Source organism: Xiphophorus maculatus, chromosome 9, assembly GCF_002775205.1.
Source record: "Xiphophorus maculatus strain JP 163 A chromosome 9, X_maculatus-5.0-male, whole genome shotgun sequence".
NCBI classification, from domain to species: domain Eukaryota; kingdom Metazoa; phylum Chordata; class Actinopteri; order Cyprinodontiformes; family Poeciliidae; genus Xiphophorus; species Xiphophorus maculatus.
Window position 1 is genome coordinate 8,953,018 of NC_036451.1, and position 20,980 is coordinate 8,973,997.

The 20,980-nt window shown below is 37.2% G+C and overlaps 1 protein-coding gene across 2 annotated transcripts in view; it reads left to right on the forward strand.

Moving 5' to 3' along the window:
* The first annotated feature begins 4,939 nt into the window (after nt 1–4,939).
* The window catches only part of LOC106700239 (epiplakin-like), a 34,446-nt gene continuing 18,405 nt past the window's right edge, over nt 4,940–20,980 (forward strand). The window contains exons 1-23 of one of the 2 annotated variants that reach the window (XM_023339725.1): nt 4,940–5,281; nt 7,862–7,949; nt 8,366–8,481; nt 8,569–8,719; nt 10,289–10,414; nt 10,653–10,712; nt 10,814–10,981; nt 11,259–11,363; nt 11,466–11,561; nt 12,080–12,205; nt 12,395–12,547; nt 12,728–12,882; nt 12,976–13,102; nt 13,576–13,762; nt 13,931–14,559; nt 14,674–14,852; nt 16,373–16,511; nt 17,333–17,526; nt 17,643–17,805; nt 17,907–17,990; nt 18,063–18,170; nt 18,247–18,345; nt 18,456–18,953. In XM_023339725.1, coding sequence (XP_023195493.1) covers nt 5,040–5,281; nt 7,862–7,949; nt 8,366–8,481; nt 8,569–8,719; nt 10,289–10,414; nt 10,653–10,712; nt 10,814–10,981; nt 11,259–11,363; nt 11,466–11,561; nt 12,080–12,205; nt 12,395–12,547; nt 12,728–12,882; nt 12,976–13,102; nt 13,576–13,762; nt 13,931–14,559; nt 14,674–14,852; nt 16,373–16,511; nt 17,333–17,526; nt 17,643–17,805; nt 17,907–17,990; nt 18,063–18,170; nt 18,247–18,345; nt 18,456–18,953 — 3,993 coding nt within the window. In that variant the 5' untranslated portion in view covers nt 4,940–5,039. The other variant, XM_023339726.1, reaches the window with a different exon arrangement.

Sequence of the window (20,980 nt, forward strand, 5' to 3'; positions counted from 1 at the left end):
AAAAACTGAAATATTCATTACGATCAAACACTTCTTATAATTGCTGAGAAGCGTTTTGACCTTTACCACTGATGTCTTGACAGTTTATTTAAGGCCTCCTTCCCTTTAGATCTTGAGATTCCTAAAACAGACAACATGTCTTGTCTGTTTTAGGAATCTCTGACTTCCAGTCATGTTGGTAAAATTAAGAAATTGCATTAAATCTAGATACACCAGGACAATAAATATATATTTTTAAAGAATGCACAACATTCTTTAAATGTTATGCACATTTAAAGAAACCAATATTAGTTATTCAAAATGTTATATGCGAATGATTCAGTGGTAGAGAAAGTGCACCATATACAAAGGCTACGGTCCTCATAACTTTCCCAGATTGATTCTATGCATGTGATTTCTCTGTCCCCTTCATATTAAATGGAAATAAATTAACAAATATAGTCAAACTGAATTCAGAATCAAAGCATAGAAAAGATCCTGAAACACGTGTGCAACTGCAAAGGATGATGATTCTGCTGCTCTGAAAAACTGGATCCAAGATAGAAAGAAATAAGAAATGCTCTTTATTTTAAAACAAATGCAGGTTGCGTTGAAATCCAACACAGAGAAAAAATCAAAACATAATCTTGTGAAGTATATTTTTTAAGCACAAACCTAGGTACATGAAAAGAAATCATGTGGAATATCTCTTTCATTGAATTTTGCATGAATTAAAGTTCCCAAAACATACCTAAACCCCATCAACCAGTTGTTTATTTAATTTCAATGCTCTAACGAATATCATGTCACAAATAAAATAGAATTTTAATGGCCCACAATACTCTGGAAATCTTTGAACCAAATCCTAGTTTACAAGCTGAGTCCTGTCTGCAGAACAAACGTTAATAAAGGAGGGTGGGAAGATTCAAAGCTTTTTCACCACGGAAATACTCCTTGAACTGATATAACTCTACATATCTGCAACATTCTGTTCATTTAAACACTTTATATCTCATTTTGTAAAAAAAAAATAAACAAAAACAAAATAAACCCTGTTTTTTTTTCAGAGGATATGTTGAAGATTAAAACTTAACTGATGCAGATTTGGATTTCAGGTGCAAATCTTATTAGTAAATGACATGCAGCTGAGCTTTCAGGGCAGAACATCGGTCCAATTTTAACAGAAAAGAAAATCCGTTGCTGGAATGCTGCCCTGACGAAAGTATGTGTCAGTCGATGTGCAGGCAAAGGCGTGCTCCTGAACGACATATGCCGGGAGGAATAACATGATGGTTATGTGAGACTTACTTTCTTCTTCTCACAGAGGAAAGTACTGGATCAGTTTATTACCTTTGTGAATCACCCACAGAAACTTGGACTCAAGCAAGCTCCAAAAGTTCAAACAGCCACTTTTGTTGCCATATCACAAAAAAGATTCTTCTGTAGTAAGTCATCTTCATAGTCTCTAATTAGACCTAAACACAGGAGAAAACAGAAGGTTGTAGTAAATTGAAATAATTAAAAAAGACTTTCAGTTTTCTGTAGGTTTCCATTTCTGCTTCTTAAACTTTCTCCCTTGCATGAGTGCAGACAAACATCACACACACTCACAAACACAAACACACACATGCCACATTCCTCATTTGCTGCAGATTTCAATGAAACCAAGGTGCAGGCGAGCTAAAGGAATGGTAAGTGGAGAAAATAAATGAAGGTGCATTAAGGATCATGTTCAGACAAATATAACGTTTCTAAATGGTTTCTGTTTGATTTTGAATCAATTCAAAACTCTTGAATTTTAACCCCTGGATTTTCAAAGTATTTTTAGATCTTTTAGTTGTGCTATTCAATAATAGTATCCTATTTCTGTTTTAACAATAAAGAGAGCATCTAAAGGTGTTTCGGTTCATTTTTCAGCAATTTCGCCAGAGCTCTGTTCATTGTGTTAAAAGGTTTTTCTCCTCCATGAACATTTTCACAGTTTGTCACATTACAAACCAGAAGTTTCCATGACTCGATAGGAGGATTGCTGCTGCATCTGCAGTGATGATGGCTCTGTGCCCAACTACCGTAGAGGAGAGAGAGCGGAGCCAAAAGGCAAATCTCTCGATTTATCAATTACAGCTGCAAGTCTTTGGTGGTATGTTTAATCCATATCTACAGACTTAAATTTTTGCCTTCTCTTCTTTGCAAAACACCCCAAATTCAGACTAATTTAATTGAACATCTGTGAAAACAAAATGTCATGCTTTTTCCACTGATCAGATTTACACCCAGCTTCTTTCTCCTTGCTGAAAAAGACAGCAACCCATACCATGATGCTTCCACCACTTTGTTTCACTGTAGGGGTGGAGAGTTCAGGGTCATGTTCATCATTTTGCATCTCCGCTGAAATGTTTGATCTTGTTCTCATCTAGTCAGAGCTCTTTTATCCCCGTCTTTGTCCTAAATAACTCTTGGCAAACCTGCCAATGAGGCTTTTTGTAAATTTCTTTTAACAGTGACAATATATTTATGACCATTGCAGTGGATGCATTTCCCTTCAACTGATTCCCACACCTGTAAATCTCTGTAACTCATGCAATGTTACAATGGGCCTATTGTTTCAATCTGTCTATTAGGTTAGGTGAACCCGACCGTAATGCTCTGTTACAAAGGTTTGTAGCTTTGATATGTTTTTTCCATTGTCAGATGTGCTCAATGGGATCCTTAATGCTTAGAATATTTTTACCCTAAGCCCTGCTTTAACCTCCTGTAATTTGTTGAACTTTGTGTTTTTATTGTGTGTTTAAGTTTCTTACATTTAAAGTTGTGTTTTTTAGTTTCTAATTTTTTTCATTTGTAGTTTCCTGTCTCATTCTGGTCAGTCTGACTCTTTCTGTTCTGTGATCCATTGACTTGAATAAGTGCGTGAACTACTATAACACAATAAAGGACTCTGGAGTCTGGTGTTAAACCTGAGTAATGTTTCAGCAATGTGCTTCCCAGAAAGTCTCTATTATGTCGGTGCATTTCAGCCTTTTTAGGAGGGTCGGACCACCTGCAGGCATACAATGACTCTACTGTACACCCAATAATGAAGTTAGCCAAAAAAAAAAAAGACACTTTGTCTTTTTCTGAAACTATTTAAAAGGTTCTCCTGATAAAAGAGAGTCTGTGCATAGCCAAAAAAAAAGCCCAATTCAGAAGAGCATGGGAGGAAAATAGCAGCCTAAATCTGTCCACAAGAGAAAGAGATAGTTCTCTGAGGTCAAACCATATGATTTAAAGCATTTTGGCAAAAGAAAACAGAGCTGTCATTTGTAATTGGCTGTCAAACTTGTTTTTCTGAGAGTTCCTCCTACTGGCTGCAGGCGTTAGTGAGTACATTTATCACACGTCCTTTCAGCAGTTTGCCTTGAAGCTCTGCAAGCATTTCTGCAGTTAATCGGAGCGATTCTGTTTCAGATTACAACGAGAGTCCAGATTTTCAGAAGCTTGCACAAACAGGCGCTTGCCTGTTGTAGTGCAGCAAGAATTTACAGTTTAGATCAAATTGTATGATATATTGCCATCTAATTAATCTTTTTGTTTCAAGGGCTATATCTTTTTCAAGATTCATATCTTTAGGTTCTAAGTGCACAGTTCTTAAGAGCCACGAGAGGAAGCCAAGTATATTTGAAAATAAATATAACATCTTTACTCATATTTCTAAAAGATTTGAAAAAAAAATGTGTTGCCGTTGTCCTACCATGAACCCTCAGAGGTCCTGGAGTTGTTTGTTTTGAGTGCTGTCATTTAAATTGGAATCTCACTCCTCCTGCTCCTGCAGAAATATTGCTGCTCTGCACACAAAGCTAATAAAACTAATGGTTCTCTGAAAAACCCATTGACTTATTAAGTTTCAGTTGCTCAGCAGTGAAAGCATGTTTAATTAGAACATTTATGCAGATTTGTTCATCTGAGGAGAGAAAACTGAATTCCTGAAGACATTCTAACAGACTGTAAATAGTTCAAAAGCCTTAAGATATCATGCAATAGGAAGATTTACATCTTTATGTCTTTATAGATGTTGTGGTTTAAAATCTATTACAGATAAGGCTAGGGGAAATCTGAACTGTAGACTTTAACTGGAGACCACAGAGAGCTTGGCTGAAATTTTCTGCAGCAAAACAGCCTTCAGTTTTTCCCTGAAAATCTAAGGATCTACCAACTGGACTGGACTGATTTCTGCACATCTGCATAAATGTTGATGCTCCACCCCCACCCCCCAAAAAAAACCAAGCTACTGCACACTCCCTTTGCAATGCCTGTAGCTTTTTTAATTCTCTTCTACTCAGACTGATGTGTATCTGACACTTCATTAATAGCAGAAATGTTTTTTAAACAGCTTTTGTTAGGACTCCAATAATAATTTATCAGAAATATATGACTAACTAGTCTAAGGTGAAAGAAAACCTACACTTCAATGGTCTGTGGAGAAAAATCCATCTGAGTGAAGTGTAATGAGTACCATCAGCTTGCATCTTTAGTCTTTTTAAATATAAAATTACGTATCAGTTTTTCCACGTAGTTTGTTATAGTTTATACCCTACTCTGTGAGTTTAAGTTGACAATCCTGAAAATAAAGAAAGAAAAATGATGAATAAACAAGGCACCTTAAGTTTGTAAAAGCTTCTGTAAGTTTTTTTTTTTTTTTTTTACATTAACTTCTTTAACTACGTTTGGAAAACAAGTCCTTGCTGTTAAAGCATTTCTCCAAAACGCCTGCTTTACCACTTAGCGGTTAAAATCTATTTTTCTAAACTTCTAAACTTAAAATATTACATAGTCAAAGTGGTCCTCATTAAGCTATGAATGTGACAAAACACACAAATTTTCTGCCTCAGTTTTGAAGGGCGTGGCAACGGGGACATAAAAACTTTTGAGGACATTGGAGACACAGAGGTGTGGTCCTCCACCCCCTAAAACGCAGCTCCGCAGCGCGCCGCTCGCAGTGTGCAGCAGAGGAGGACAGGTGGAGAAGGCACGGCTCTGCTGTGCGCTGTGTCCGGCTCCCTGGCTGCCGTTTCCAGATCACAATGAGCCTTTACGGGTCAAACCAGGCGCTCAACTCGGGCCGGAGGGCCAGCTCGAAGAGCAACCTCGCTGGCGGGATGACCTACCATTACGCGCGGAGCGATGTGGCGCACGGAGGCGGTAATGGAGTCGAGCCCATAGTGGAAGGATTTAACAGATCGGCGACGTTTTCGAGGGCGACGACGTCGAAGGGTAGCAGGATGATGAGCAACACCATGGGGAGCGCCACGATGGGTGGAATGAGGTACCAACATTCGCTTTATTTATTTATTTATTTATTTTTCCTGGTTGCCCCTGTTGCGCACTTAACTTCTCTCATTACTCAGTATGAAAAGGTAGTAGACATTAAATATTAAAGGTCTAATTGTGTGCCCGCTGCAAACCCTGGACCGAACAAAACTAAAAATGTGTCAGTAATAATTACTGACAAATCTGAATTTAAAAGATTTTATAATTCAGTGTCCATTTTTTTTATTCTAACGTGAGCAATTCTTATACTGGTTCTGTAAGAGTACAGGTCCAAGTACTTTAAATGTGAGCAAAACGTAACAAAAAGTTCTCATAATCATTTCATTTTATACCTGTGTAATTACTCCCCCACCCTGATAATGAAACAAACCTGCTGCCATAAACGCGTCCTCCCTCTCAAATATGATCTACTGTCACTTCGAAGTTTTCTCCTTTGCACAACAACTCCATTGCGCCTCCTGGGACACTTGATTTATGGTCTGTACTGAACTTCTGAGCTCACTCAATTGCAACATTTTCAACATTCTTCATTGAAGACACGCTCAGTTCCACAGTCTCCAAAAACCCTCACAGAGTAAATCTGCCACTGCTGTCACAACATGTCTTTACAAAAAGACAGGTTGTGACTTTTAATGGAAGAGAGCTTTATATAAGAAATGAATGCCTGTTGTTGAAGTTTTTTGCTGTTGCAAATTTCAAACTAGCTAGTAAATAAACAGCATTTCACTGTATTAAGTACAGGCAGGAGAAATGTGTATAATTCACATTGTTTTGTGGGAGATATAAATATGCAAATTTCCTTTGCATATAAAATTATGAATGGCAGGTAACTGATGTGACAGCAGACTATGTAATAAACAGTGTATCTGTAGATTAAGTCATCTGCTTAAGGGATCATCTTCATAAGATTTTATTCTTGGAAATGTTTTATATATTTGAAAATGTATTTACTTTTAATAACATTTCTACCAATTTTTACTGACATCCAGCAAATGTTTGGATACACCCATAAAAAGAAAGCCTGGAGATTTTTAGAGTTCTTCAGAAGATGTTTCTTCAGAAGACTTTTCAATGGGCTTTGAAAAAAGAAACTTAGTTCCTATGATGTCATATTTGTTCAAACCATTATCTGTCCCGAATGGTTTGCATGAAAAATGTAAATGCATTTATCAATGTTCGTGACCTGAATGTGCTGGTTGGTCTTTAGTCTTATTATGGTTGAAGGTTTTTTTTTTATATCATTATGGTGCTGTGAAAAAGTGTGGTTGATCAGTAGTTCTTCTGGTTGTTTGGAGACATTTAATGCAACCTGTAATTCATACTGCTCCTTAAAAATAACAAAATAAAAAATAGGCCACTAATTTGACAGCTAAACATTTGTTAATACTGGATCTTTCTGATCTTGATCCAGATCTTTGTTGATTTTTATTTTCAAAATGTCTCTGCTGTTGTAACCATTTGGCTTAAAAGCACTTAGAGGAAAGTTTATGAGTCCAATTAACCATATCTACCAGCAAGATGTTCCTTAGACTTAACAGGTTTAAATAGGACTTATGTGAAACCTGTATAACATTTAAATTAAATTATATTTGCAATTTGATGGATGTTCAAAATACTCACATATCAAAAGAAATATACTGATGTGAAATGGTTAAGTGCATATGCATGAAAAAATTGGGTTACAGACTGAAGAAGAGTTGACCCAAAACTGCCTTAAAAGATATCGCTTAAAATTAAGTATATTAACAAAGAGAAGTGAAAAAGCTTCTATGGTTAAAGAAAACCTGGAGAAATGTCGATCAAAACTACTGCAAAATGTTACAAGAACGTGTGGCTGTTCTTAGAAGCAACTTGTGACCAAAGGATAAATAAATCATACATACAAGGCATACTGCTGAGGCTAAAATAATTGATGACTCTGGAAAATGTACATTTAAAAATACTGTCATTCAAACTGAATTAATATTGTAAAAAAATAAAAGAAAAATGAAAAATGAGAAAAATGTTTACATTAATCTTTTATTTAAAAGGAGCACATTAAACAGTAATTATTCCCACCTCAATAACCAATAAAGAAAGTACAGCAGTTTTGCACCTTTTAGAAATGTCTACTAGCTTCTTGCATGTTTTCACAAGTGTTTTAATTATCTATTTTTGGTGATGAGCTCCTTGTCTTTGACGTTGGAAGGCCTCCTTGCCATCTAAAGTGTGGGTTTTATGTGTGGGTTAGCCCATAATTAACCCACATTATTTTATTTTTCTCGAGCTATAAACTATTAGAAATGTCTAACACTTAAAATAGTAAAGAGTGTCTAAATGCAGTTTAAGGTGTCTATTATCAGCTTCTAACTGATCAATAACAAAAAACAAGTTTAGATTATATAAATGCAAACGACAAAATAAAACTTAAAACGGAACAGTTTAAGTATTTCATGCTAAGAAAAGTTTTTAAACGTGTCAGGGGATTATAAGTTGACCAGTTCTATCAGAGGATGTTTAAGTCATGTTGCCTGTATCTGCTTGTAATGCATCTGAAGCTGATTAAATAGATGATCTTTATGAATTTCCTCTGCAGTGGCTTCATGCCCAACCCCTCGAGAGCCGTACAGCTGCAGACTCTCTGCAAGGAGTACCTGCAGAAGGCAGACTACGCCATTCAGGCCGTGAGTGGTAATTTTTCTGCTCTTCACTTGTTCTTTTCCTGCTTAGGTAGGGACAGAAATATTATACTGAGTTTCAGATCTTTTTGAGACTTCGTTTATGAAAGACGAGAGTGTATTGTTGCAGTATGTTTTCTGTTGGCTTTAAAAAATGACAGAAATGTTTTGTGGTCTAAAATGGAGTTGAACAGAAACCAACAGAAACTATTCAGGGAATGAAAGTGCTTGTTTTGCTCTCAGCTGGATCTGCCTAACAAGCTCATTCATGAGATAGGATAGAGGATAAACAATTTTATGTCTAAATTGACTCCATGAAATATCTTTGGTTTTGTTTCAGTAAAAGAAAACATTTTTTTCATGTTAACATCAGCTTTGTGAACTGTAACGTAAAGCATATATATTTTTTACCTTTCATACAGGGCTCTGGTGATGCAGAGGAATACATGGTGATGGCAAAAGATGCTATTGAGAGGTTAAAAGCCTTTGCAATGGAGATGAATCAAATGGGACAACCCACTGACAATGTAGTCAGGAGGTAAAACTATTTCACCTTTAATCACGTCTGGAATGTTCTGTCCAAAGCTCAATCCAAATGCATCACTGCTTTCTTCTCATTTTGCAGCGTGGAGCACTACCAAGACCAGCTGAGAGGGGTCCACATGGCCATATCTGGCACCTCGATGAGGAGGAGGAGCACTAGAAAGAGCTCTGGAGGCTGGGAAGAGGCTGGAAGGAGCTTCCATGATGCTATTGCTTGGATCCGTCAGCAAAAGGCAGGAACAAATTCAGACACACATAAAGCTTTACAACTGAGCCAAAACCAAAAACCTCAAACCAAACCAAAGTCTCCAGTGCCTGAGAAGGATTAAGTTGTTTACAGAAAGCTTTAATTTTATTTCTTTTTCAGGACTACGTGCAACTATTCAAATAAATGGACTATTAAATCCTTATAGATGCTATACAGTAGTTTGCAGTACTGGTGCGAAAGCAATACTGCAATGCTTCCACTGAGAAAAAAAGGGTTTTTACACAGAAAGAAAAATAGGTAAAAGGCAAAAATACAACCTTCACCTTGCTTACAAATGTCTTTGTGAGCAGGATTGGTTAAAGCTAAAGTTTAAAGAGACTTATCCAAAAAATCTTGTCTGCAAGTCATATAATCAGATGTACCTAACTGTACTTAAAACAATTTTGTTTACTAAAGTATGTGCTTCTGAAGCTGGGTTGTGAGCATTTAGAAAAATGGTTATTAAAGATTCAAAGACAGAGGGAGACTGAAGTTTGGGAGTACTACAATTTTGGTGATGATTAGGGGTTTTTGGTGTTTGCTTTTTGGTGATATGAAGGGCATGCATGAACATCAAACATACTGATGACAAAAAAAAAGCAAGAACACAAGGTGGGATTTTTTAAAGCAACTAAAACCTTTCTGTGTAGTTAGGCATAGTTCAGGCAGATCATAATTATTCAATAAACATAAAATCACAGCCTCCTGAGTTAAGGAGGCTACACAGCATGTGGCATGGAACCAGAGGGGCATGGCTTGCAACTTGCAGCATTCATCTGAGGAACGTCTGGGACAAGTCCAAAGGGCTGAGTTCATATTGACGCCTTGCTAAGTCCATTCAATGCTGTAAATGCAAAGTTTTCTTTTGCACTGTTCTTACATTATCTACATAGAATTCTTCTGAGCAACACATTTCTCAGATTAGATGGACTCCTGTCAGACTCGGCTGCTTCTGAAACTCTTTCCTTTGTAGTGTCAATGTGTCACATTCATTCAACAATCCATTATTACCCTCACACTTCATACATGCTTATTATTTTTAACAGAATAATGTAAAAAAAAATGTCATTCAACTTAATCCATGAATAAAGATTGGATTTTTTGTAATATAGTTTTTCAAAAATAATTTATTTAGTTGACTGAAAATCTAGTTGTTTAGATTAAACTATTAATCAAATCAATTAGTCAAAACATTAATGTAATAATAGATTAATGGATACACGTACATTTAGATTACCCTATTAATCAAATTTGTTTAATTTAGTCAATTGATGACTTTTGATAGTTTGAGTAACATTTAAAAGGGTTTCTTTATATGATAGCTTTTTATTCTCTGGAAATGATTTGTTTAAAATTAGATGATAATTTCCTTAATTACTGATTTAACATTGTTTCTCTCCCCATCACATACTTGGAAACATTCAGATAAATAAGTCTAGGTTCAGACATTCAAACAACTTTATTCAAAGTCTGTTATTAATGATTTTTTGAGACTCGTGAGCATGTTTGATTTTCACTCTAAGGTCGCAATAAAATATATTCTTTTCTGTTTCAGCGTTTGATTGAAACAACTGCTTTGGCCGACGACCCTCCATCCATTGAACAGCAGCTCATTCACCACCAGAGGTTTCACGGGTCCCTGCAGGGGTCGCCTGAGATGATCCGAGCCCGCGAAGACCTGGTGAGTTCTGTTCTCTCATTCAGTCACTTAGATGGGGCTCAGATAAAAAGGGATTTTATTATTATTATCATTATTATTATTTATTTTGTTGTAATGACCTGTATAGTTGCCATACAATTCTATGCACACACTCACAGAATATTCTATGCTTGTATACTTTTCAATTTCTATTTGTTGGAAAAAGCTTTTGTGAGGTGCTATGTTAATGAAGCTTAAATGATTTATTGTCATCACTTAGAAAAAGAGTCGAGACAAAGCCAGCCAGCATGCCCTTGAGCAGGAGTGGGAGAATTTACAGGTGAAAGAATCTAAAAACTTGTTAGCTATTATGCATGATTTTTATTTTTTGGGAAAATTATGTTGCGTTTTTTATATACTTATTCTCTTCTTCTGTCTTAGAAAATGTCAAATTTGTGGACTGAGCAGCTGCAAGAGCTGATCCAAATACTTCACCAGATAACCAATGAGATTATATGGGTGAACGGTAAAGAGGAAGATGAGCTGATGTTTGATTGGGGGGACAAAAATGTGGAACAGTACATCCCCAAGAAGCAGGAGAGCTACTCGGTTAGTGAAACCATCAACAGCAATATTTTTGTTTCTGTGCTAAAGAACCACAAATTACGAAATTAACATTCTTGGCAAGTTCTATGAGCCTAAACAGCGCCTGATGTTTTTTATGAGTTTAATTTGCTCTTCATAAGGAAGCAATCATCTCCAGCAGATTAGATTTTGCCATCACTCATTCTTCACTTGAGCAGCAACCACAGAGCTTTTCCCCTATCTGCATCTTGGCGTTTTTCAGTGTGCTTTATGGTGTTAAAACTTCCTCCTTATGTAACAGAAACTGATGAGTGCCTTGGAGGTGAAAGAGAAGGAGCTGCATAAACTTAAGGCTAAAGTGAAAACGCTTCTGAACAACAACCACCCAGGATCTGACAAGATTGAGGTCTGGAAACAGGGAAGCCTCATATAGAAATCACCAAATGACTTTTTTTTTTTAACATTGATGCAGTTTTTAATATGTTGTTTTTATGATTTGTTTTTTCAGGCTTACATGGACACTTTGCAGACTCAGTGGAGCTGGCTTCTTCAAATAACAAAATGCATTGATACCCATCTGAAGGAGAATGCGGCGTACAGCCAGGTGACTCAGACATGCCCTCACTAACATTTAACTGCATCTTTCCAATATCAGGTCTTCACAGTCTAAAGGTTAACAGTTTTCTTCAATACTTTCATCTATAATCAGTGCTCATTAAACAGCATGAATACTAAAATACAAAATCTTGTAAACAAGTTCAACTACTGCAATTAAACTTTCAGCATCTAAAGGCTAGAAGATGCAAATGCTTATGAATGAAGTTTTTTTTTTTTTTAAAGAATTTTAAAGTCAATAAGACTCCAAATACCTTGGAAATGCCTTAGCTTCCACCTATCTAATTGGGGCATGTGATAACTAAAGCTTAGAAAAATGAAGTCATTTTAAAACTGGTGACAGTAGCTATGTTGGTTATTATGAAACGCTGGCCTCAACATCACCAACTTCACACTTGGCTCCTTGATGGCTCAGGGGTGACAAGCATACTCCACTATTTGTTTTATCACAGATTGTGATTAGATTGTGCTTTCCTGACGCTTATCCATTATCATGTTTTTTAAAAGTTCTTCAGAGAGGCTAACGACACATACAAGAATTTGCAAAAGGAACATGAAACAATCCGAAAGAAATTCACTTGTGACAGGAACACCCCGCTGGAAGACCTTCAGGAGCTCCTTAAAGGCCTGGAGGTACATTTATTTTCTACATTTATTTTCTATTGTGTATGAAACTATATTTAAAGTCGCATAGTTGTGCAATTCAATTTAGAGGATTTACAGTCTTCTAGAAGGAGATCAGAGAAATCGCATGATTGTAAAAGGGAATTGCAACTCTGTTTTTCATTCTATTATTGATTTATAATTACTTATTTATTACAGATGGAGAGGAACAACATCATGGACAACAAGCGGCAGGTGAAACACTTGACTGCCAAGTCAAAGAGTATTGTGAGGTTGAAACCCCGAAATCCAGAGGAGAGGAACAGCAGTGGCATCATCGTTAAGGCTCTGACTGACTTCAGAGAAGACCAGGTCACTTTTATGATGCTTGATTTGATAGTATACAAGTGTAACATAGAAAAACCAGAGAGTTTTATGTCAGGACTTTACAAAAAGAAGTGATATTTGTGTCTTATTTGTTTATTTTGCACAAAAATTAAAAAAATATGTTTTTTAAGAATATAAGAAATATATTTTTGTTTATTCCTACAGAAAGCTATCCTTAAAGACAACGAGGCCATCCTGAAAGACAACAGTCAGCGCAGTAAATGGTTGGTAACCGGTCCAGGAGGGATCGACATGTTGGTTCCCTCTGTGTGCCTGATTGTACCACCTCCTAATCCACTGAGCATCAGCCTCGCCAACAAGTAAGAAACAGAAATGGTGTGCTCTTTTACAACATTTTTAGACTTTGAAAGAAATGTTCAACATGTTTGCTTTCATTTCTATGTTACGTAAAGGAACGAGCAGTATTTCGATTCCATCATGTCCATCTGGAATCAGCTGTACATCAACGTTAAGAGTCTCATCTCCTGGCACTACTGCCTCAGAGAAATCAATTACATCAACTCCCTCACCATCTCTATGGTAAGAAATATAAGAATATTAAACAATAAAATATGAAGACATTTTCATTCTCTAATATGACATAACTTAAGGTATTAAACTAAGTGTAAACAAATACATTAAATAGAACTTATATTCATTAGATTTATGTGCTGATATAACCATGTGTTTTTAATGTTAAATGAACATCTCAACACATTTGTGCTTACAGTTTCAGTTTTGTGTTATTCATTCCAAATACACGTTGTTACAAACAACAGAGTAAAAAGCCTGTGGGGTCCAAATGACCTTGTCTTGTAAAACAATGGGAGGGTTAAGAACTTGGTTTTTTGTCCCTACTTCATTTGGATCTAATTAAAATTTGCACACAATAGTGTTTTAAAAGTTGAAAGTTAGTATGATTTTGGAGGTTATAAAATATTAAACTTTTGCAATTAAGTTTAATTGGCAACACATGTCTAAGTTACCCATCATCCCTGGTGTTTGTTGTTCAGTTGTCCGAGATGCGTCCTGAGGAGTACCGTCAAATCATGAAGAAGCTGGAGACCTTCTATGAGGAGTTCAAAATTAGCAGCCATGGCTCAGAGATGTTTGTTGATGAAGACAAGAAGACCATCGAGAACCAGGTTACTGTGGCCCAGGCCCACTATGACAAGCTAGTGGTAGAGCTGCCCACATACAGTAAGTATCTTAAAAATTGTGTTGTGAAGTCTATTCAATATTGCATTTCTAATGGCAAGAAGACTAAATGACTTTAACTTTGACCAGGAATAATATCTTAAAATGTTCAGATTCATTTTTCTTTTTATTCCAAATGGCAAAACAAATAAATGTTACGTTTCCCCACAGCTGGACATCAGGAACAAATAGAAGTACAGCAAATACCTGAGCAACAAGTTCAGCCACAGCTGATCATAATACAACAACAACCCCAACATCAACTGTTACTACTTCAACAACAGGAACAGCAGCGACAGCAACAAGTACTTCTGCTACAACAGCAGCAAGAAAAACAACAACAACTACTTCTACTACAACAGCAGCAGCAAGAAAAACAGCAACAACTACTACTGCAACAGCAGCAGCAAGAAAAACAGCAACAACTACTACTGCAACAGCAGGAGCAAGAAAAACAGCAACAATTACTACTACAACAGCAACAAGCTGCAGCAGAGGAGGAGGCCAGAAGGCTGGAGGAAGAGAGACGTCAAGCAGAGCTTAAAAGACAGGCAAAGAAAGAAGTGGCAGAGAAGGAGCATGTGATCAAGAAGGATGTGGTGAAAGTAACAAAAACAGAGCAAAGAAGAAAAGTTTCCTCCTCCTCTTCTACATTCGTCTCGGCATCTCGTCTTTTATCTGAGCTGCATGGCCTCAGACTGAGGATGGACACTGCTGAGGGATCACTCAGTCAGTATGTTCACATTTGCTTTGGAGATGAGGGGGCTAAAGACTGTGGTCTGAAGATCACTCAGCTAGAGGTAAATACAAATATACAGATATAGGAATTTGGAAGCAGAAAATAATCCCATATACAGTATATTAAAAAAACATTTGAGTTTCCTCATATGTCAAAATTTTTGCTTTTGTTTTAGTCAATACAGGATGATGTTTCCTCAATGCGTGAAGAGTATACACATTTAAGAGAGCGTATCTTGAAGGAGATGGAAACCACTAACGATTTAGATAAAGCACAGTTCCTCCGCAATGAGGTCGCAGTGATGAGCCAGAAACTGGGCAATCTGGAGAGCAGCTCATCTGCTTATGTACTAAGGTACCCAACACAAACGCACCTCAAACATCTTACCAAAGCTTATTAGGTGAGACAGGAGGCTTTAAGATTCTTATAAAGATGCTTATAATTGAAACATTTATGTGTTAAGACAACCACATCAGCTTCTTTTTCATGCATAATTCATGACATTATGCACTATTCATAACCTAAAATGTTTTTTAGGCTATTGATGGACTACTTTTACTGTTGACATTTATAAGAAGACATATAGGATATTGTAAAAAGCCTAAAAACACAGGTTGACCTCAGTTGGAAAAAGATATTTTGAACATTGAAATATTAAGGAGCCAATAACTGACTTGAGTGCAATATCTTAGAAAAGTAATGAAAAAAAAATATGTCAGGGCTCCAGGTACTTATACAATATTTTGACTTATAAATAGCTAGAAACTTATATTTAGAAAAATCATTTTCATATATTGATTTATTGGAAATCTTCTAAGGTGAATTGATAGCAGGGGGAAAATTATACATAAGGTTCTGGTTAAAATTGCACATTTACATTTTAAAAAGGATTTACATTTTTTCACAGTCACTTCTGTCTCAGAGACATCCAGTTTGTCATGAATGACAACACACAAATAGTCACTGGCTTGAACATTCTATTATGGTTCAAATGAGGAGAAAATTCTTTATATGCAGAACTCCACAGTGATTTTAGTGGGACACCTTAAACATTAGTTGGATTTATTAACTGTATGCTCAGCAAATAATGTTTAAAGTAATTACATTTCATGAGAATATCAACCATTTTCTATTAATATTTAATAAACTCAGTCAAACCTTAATACAGTTAAATCATGGAAATATTTAACTAAACATTTCTGGTTTAATTGTCCATATATATTTCCTGAATTTAATCAAGCAGTTATTTGGGGTCTGTGTCAAGTCTGAAACACTCAGTTAGAATTCAAATTAAGTACATATAAGATGTTGCCATCGAATTAATTGTTTTATTTTGAAGAAAACTATTTTTGCTGCATATCCAAATAAAATATCAAGGGACCAAATATGGATTATTGAGGGACACCTACCACCACAATAAGATAAAGCAAACTCATGAAAGTCATTTAGTTAGATAGATTAATTTTGATCATTTAATTGTAAGACGTAAAGCCCGACTGTTGTAGCTATGTGATATTATTAATATTATTACTATAACCAAAGGCGCTTTAGTGGTGACATTAAATCATACTTTAATATAAATATTTTATTTTATTGAAATTAGAAATTATAACAACTTACATGAATTTATATATATATATATATATATATATATATATATATATATATATATATATATATATATATATATATATATATATAATATTTATTTGTGTATATATAAACACAAATAAAAATATATGAAAATAAATTAAAAGCAATAGAAATATTGGTTTATATTAGATACAGGCTACCTCCCATATAGATAACTTTAAGACAGGATTTTAAATTTATGGTTTCTCATTCTTATTATATGGCTCTCTACCACTTTTTAGGTTGCGGGCTCTAAGGGACATGCTGGAGAGCGTAGCACGAGCTGAAGACATTGTCAAAGTTCATGAAGCAAGACTGACAGAAAAAGAGACCACTTCTCTATCTCCAGCTGAAGTCGGTGAATACATAGAGGCCCTGAAGGTATTCTTGGCAATTCTATATATCCATAGACTTAGAGTAATACACTTTTTTTTTGGCTCTGTGCAGTACAGTTTGTATTGTTTGGGGCGATGTTGGTGATTGTGGCAGGAGTTCATCCTGTAATCTTGGGCAAGACACTTCACACACATTGATTGCTGGTTGTGGTTAGAGGACCTGAAGGCGCAGCAGCAACTCTGGCTGTGTGGGTAGAGTAGTCGTCTTGTGATCGGAAGGTTGTAGTTTTGATTCCAGCTTCCTCCTGCCACATGTCGATGTGCCTCTGGGCAAGGAACTTAACCCCAAATTGCCTATCGATCTGCATATCAGTGTATAAATGTGTGCGCCTTCGTAAGTGCGAATGGGTGAATGCGACTGTAGTGTAAAGAGCTTTGAGTGGTCAAAATGACTGGAAAAGCGCTATATAAGTTCAGTCCATTTCCCGTTTTTTACCAGCCTCGACTGTTCATCTTATAGAAAGTATTTCAGTAATATTACTGAGTGTGCACCAGGGGAATACATGAAAGTACTTGTTACAGTCAGGAAAGTCCTGAGAACACAAAGAAGGTGTCTCATTCTACAGAGTCCAGCTCAGGAAGAGATGAGACCAGTGAGTCAGAAAGCAACACTGGTAAAGGAACCGGTAAACAGGTTCCTTTACAGGGAATGTCTAAGTTCCCAGTAAAGTAATGCGGTAGCTGTGTTGTGTAATGATACTTTGTTGTTTAATTCTTTCAAGTTAGTCATTAGAAATATTTCTTCAGCCAATACAGCCCAGCAATAAGGCTGCAATTTTTGATTTGTCCTGTTATGTTGTCATGTAGAATATGAAAGCAGAGCTGATGCAGAAACAAGATGTTCTGACCTCTATGGAGTCAGAGCTGTCTAAGGCGAGCCACTGGAACAGTCAGATGGGTGGCTCCTTCCATAGGTGTGACCTGATGTTGTCAAAGTTCACAGAGCAGGTGGGCTTGCTCTCTGACCGCTGGAGACGAATCCAGAAACAGATTGACACCAGGTAGAGCTTGTTTCCTTCAGTTTGTACAAAATATAAAAAATACTTTTGACTTAAAAGATCTGGCATTACATATATACATGTTAACAGTTACGTTTTGTTTCATTCTCTTTACTCAGGCTGCAGGATTTGCAGCTGTATTTGCCTCAATTGCAGCAGTACAAGCAAGTCTACACTTCTATCACTGAATGGATAGAGGCGACGCGTAGAAAACAGGATGCACTACAGGCAACCAAGATAGAGAACGTTCAAGCAGTAAAAGACCACATTACCAACCAAAAGGTCTTGCCTTTGCTGCTTTGAATTGACATGTTTTTTTGCAATTAGGGCCCATTTTCACCTAATTTTTATCTGTGATATCTATATTTTGTTGGTTTTTCAAGGTCCTGAACACAGAAATTAAGGCAAAGCGTGAGACACTAGACAGTGTACTGCAAAACATACACACATGTGTGAATACTATCAAGGTAAGCGAGGCGTGCCTGCATCTTATCATGAAAGATGTCTGCTTTCTAGTCTTATGTATGAGTTTCTTGCAGGACTATGAAACAGACCTCGCCTCTTACACCTCTGGGTTGGAAACATTGCTCAACGTCCCCATCAAGAGGACAATGCTTCAGTCACCATCGATGGATCTTAACAAAGAGGTGGTCATTTATTCTCATAAGGTTTCGCTCAGTGGTGAATAGAGACGTCACTTCTCATTTTTTTCTTTGGTTCCAGGCAATACATCTTCAAACTCGTTACACGGAGCTGCTTATTCTGTCTGGTGACTACTACAAATTCCTGGGGCAGTTGGAAAAAAACATGGAGGAGCTTAAGGTATTATGGTCTTATTGTACTTGTTACTATTGCACTGAAATTATGAAAATATTAGCAAAAGTTCCCATTTAAATGTTTAATGTGTAATTCTTGCTTTGTCGTATTTCCAGATGCGAAACACCCAGATAAATATGCTTGGAGATCAACTTCACTCTCTGAGAGAAGAAATGGAAGCACGCAATGCCAAAAACAAATCACTGGAAGAGGCTGTTGCTCAATTCAAGCTACAGCTGTCCCAATCGCAAGAGCAGTTGCTGTCAGTGGAAGAGATAAAGCAAAAAACTGTGATACAGTGCAGTGCCACCAAGGACAGCTTAGATTCCACTCAGGGCGAGCTGGCTACGCTCAAAAGTGAGGTTCAACGCCTTGAGTACAAACTTGATGACGAGAGAAGGAAGGCAAAACTGACTGAGGAGGGCTACGACAGGCAGAAAAACGAATGGGAGTCTGTACTGAACCAGAGGCAGAAAGAGCTGGACACAGTCTGCAGGTCCAAGAAGGATATGGAAGACAGTTTAGCAAATAAGGAACATGAGATTGAGCAGCTGCGCCAGAAGCTGGCTAATGAATCAACAAGGTTGATGGATCTTCAAAAAGAGATGTCAAAGGTAAGGGGCAATTTCAGTATGGAGATCAACAGCTTAAAGCTCAGCTATGAATCCCAGATCCAAATTAGTCGCACAGACATCCAGAGGCTTTCTGCCCAGAGGGATGAGAATACAGCTGAACTACAGATGCAATATGAAAGAATGGAGACAGAGAGGAGAAATCTGGAAGATGAACTCAGGAGGCTTAGAACTTTTATCAGTCAGACTGAAGAGCAGAAGAAGAAGGCTGAGGAGGAATGGTGTAATCAGCGTGCTATGCTGATAGAGGACGGGCACAGGAGGAGAGAGTTAGAAAGTCAAGTGGAGTTGCTAATGAGGCAGAGAGATGAAGAAAGAAATCAATACAGAGAGGAGTTGGCTGAAATCCTACAGACCCTACAGGAGAAGAATGACCAACTGGTTTATGTTACTCACAGTTTAGAGGAGGAGACTCGTAGGAGGAAGACATCAGAGGAGGGACAGGTGGTTTTTGAGCAGTCTTTAGCTCAGCTACAAATGGAGTTGAACAGTTCTTCAGAGGCTGCAACACAACTGAGGGAGTGCGAGGAGCAGCTTCTTCAAACACGCTTCCAACTGGAAAGAGAGAAAAAGGAGCGGTGTAGGATGGAGCAAAATATGAGCAGTTTGCAGGGACGCATCAAAGACCTGCAGGGGGTGAGAGATAGCCTTGAAAGTCAGGTGGAGAATCTGAGGGAAACACATCAAGAAGAGTTAGGCAAGAGAAGGCAGGTAGAAGCAGAATTAGAAAAGACCACTCTGACTATGACTGAGTACACAAACACCATCACTGTACTGCGCCAGAGCCAAGAACAGGCCAGTATATCTGAAACTAGAGGTGAAAAGGAGTGCATTCAGCTAAAAGAAAAGCTTGAGAAAACCTTGAGACTAAACCAGGGCTTCTTAGACCAAAATACTCAGCTACGTGCTGAGGTGAAAACCATAAAGCAGCAACTTCTGGAGGAACAGTCCCAGGCAAAGGAGGCAAGCCTGACAAACGAGAGTCTTTACAAAACTATTGAGGAGAAGAGTAAGGCTCTCAGTGAGAACTCGGCTGAGCTAAAAAGACTTAAAGAGTTGATAGAAACACAGACCAAAGAAGAGCTGAGGATAAAAGAGGAGCTGAGGGCAGTACGACAGGATAAAGAAGAACTCTTGAAATCTAAAAAGGGGATTGACGATGAACTCTCTTCACAAATTACTGCCCTGGAACTACAGCTGCAAGCCAGTGAATGCAGCAATGCCGAACACCGCAACCTGGTGTCAGAACTGTCCTCTGAACGTGAGAAACTGAAGCTGGAGGCTGAGAAAATTCAAAAGCAGGTCGCAGAGGTACATGGAAGCTTGCCTCTTCATCGTGGATTAGACTCATCTTTCCAAGATGAGAATAAGCAGATATTCCTCTGGAATATCTACTTAGAAAGCACTAAGTAGCCTTAGCCTTTGCTTGCATGCAAAATCCATTAGTTCCCGTCAGATGCCAACTGATTTGAACACATACTTCAGTGTGTGTTTAAATATCTTGCATGTAATTTATCTGCATGCAAACAATCTCTGCTGATATCATTTGGTCACTCTCCACATTTTGCAAACATGCATGCTTGTGGTCTTCAATTCTGCTTTCTCAGAATGATCAATTATGTCACATTGCCATTGCAATTCTATGCTTTGCTTCAGCTTTATTATTGTTGATCTTGTCATATGATCTCATCTGCCTAAAATCTTTCCAAACCTGCAAAACAGCAATGACATGCATTTAAAATGTAAATGTTCAAAATATTTCAGACACATTGTCTTGAATGACACCAATCTACTAGTCTTATGTATCAATGCTGGTTTGCAAATTTACAGAGTAGTAAAATTTTCTATAGTTGAGCTTGCTTCGTGTTACAGATTCAATATTGTTTCTTCCTGCATTCTCTTGAAAATAGTCAGTGTGGGACTATTTAGTGAGTGAGTGATTTAAATTTCATTTCTTATTTTAGCAGAGTAATTTGTAGTATTGCTTTTTTTATTTTATCATCTTAGGA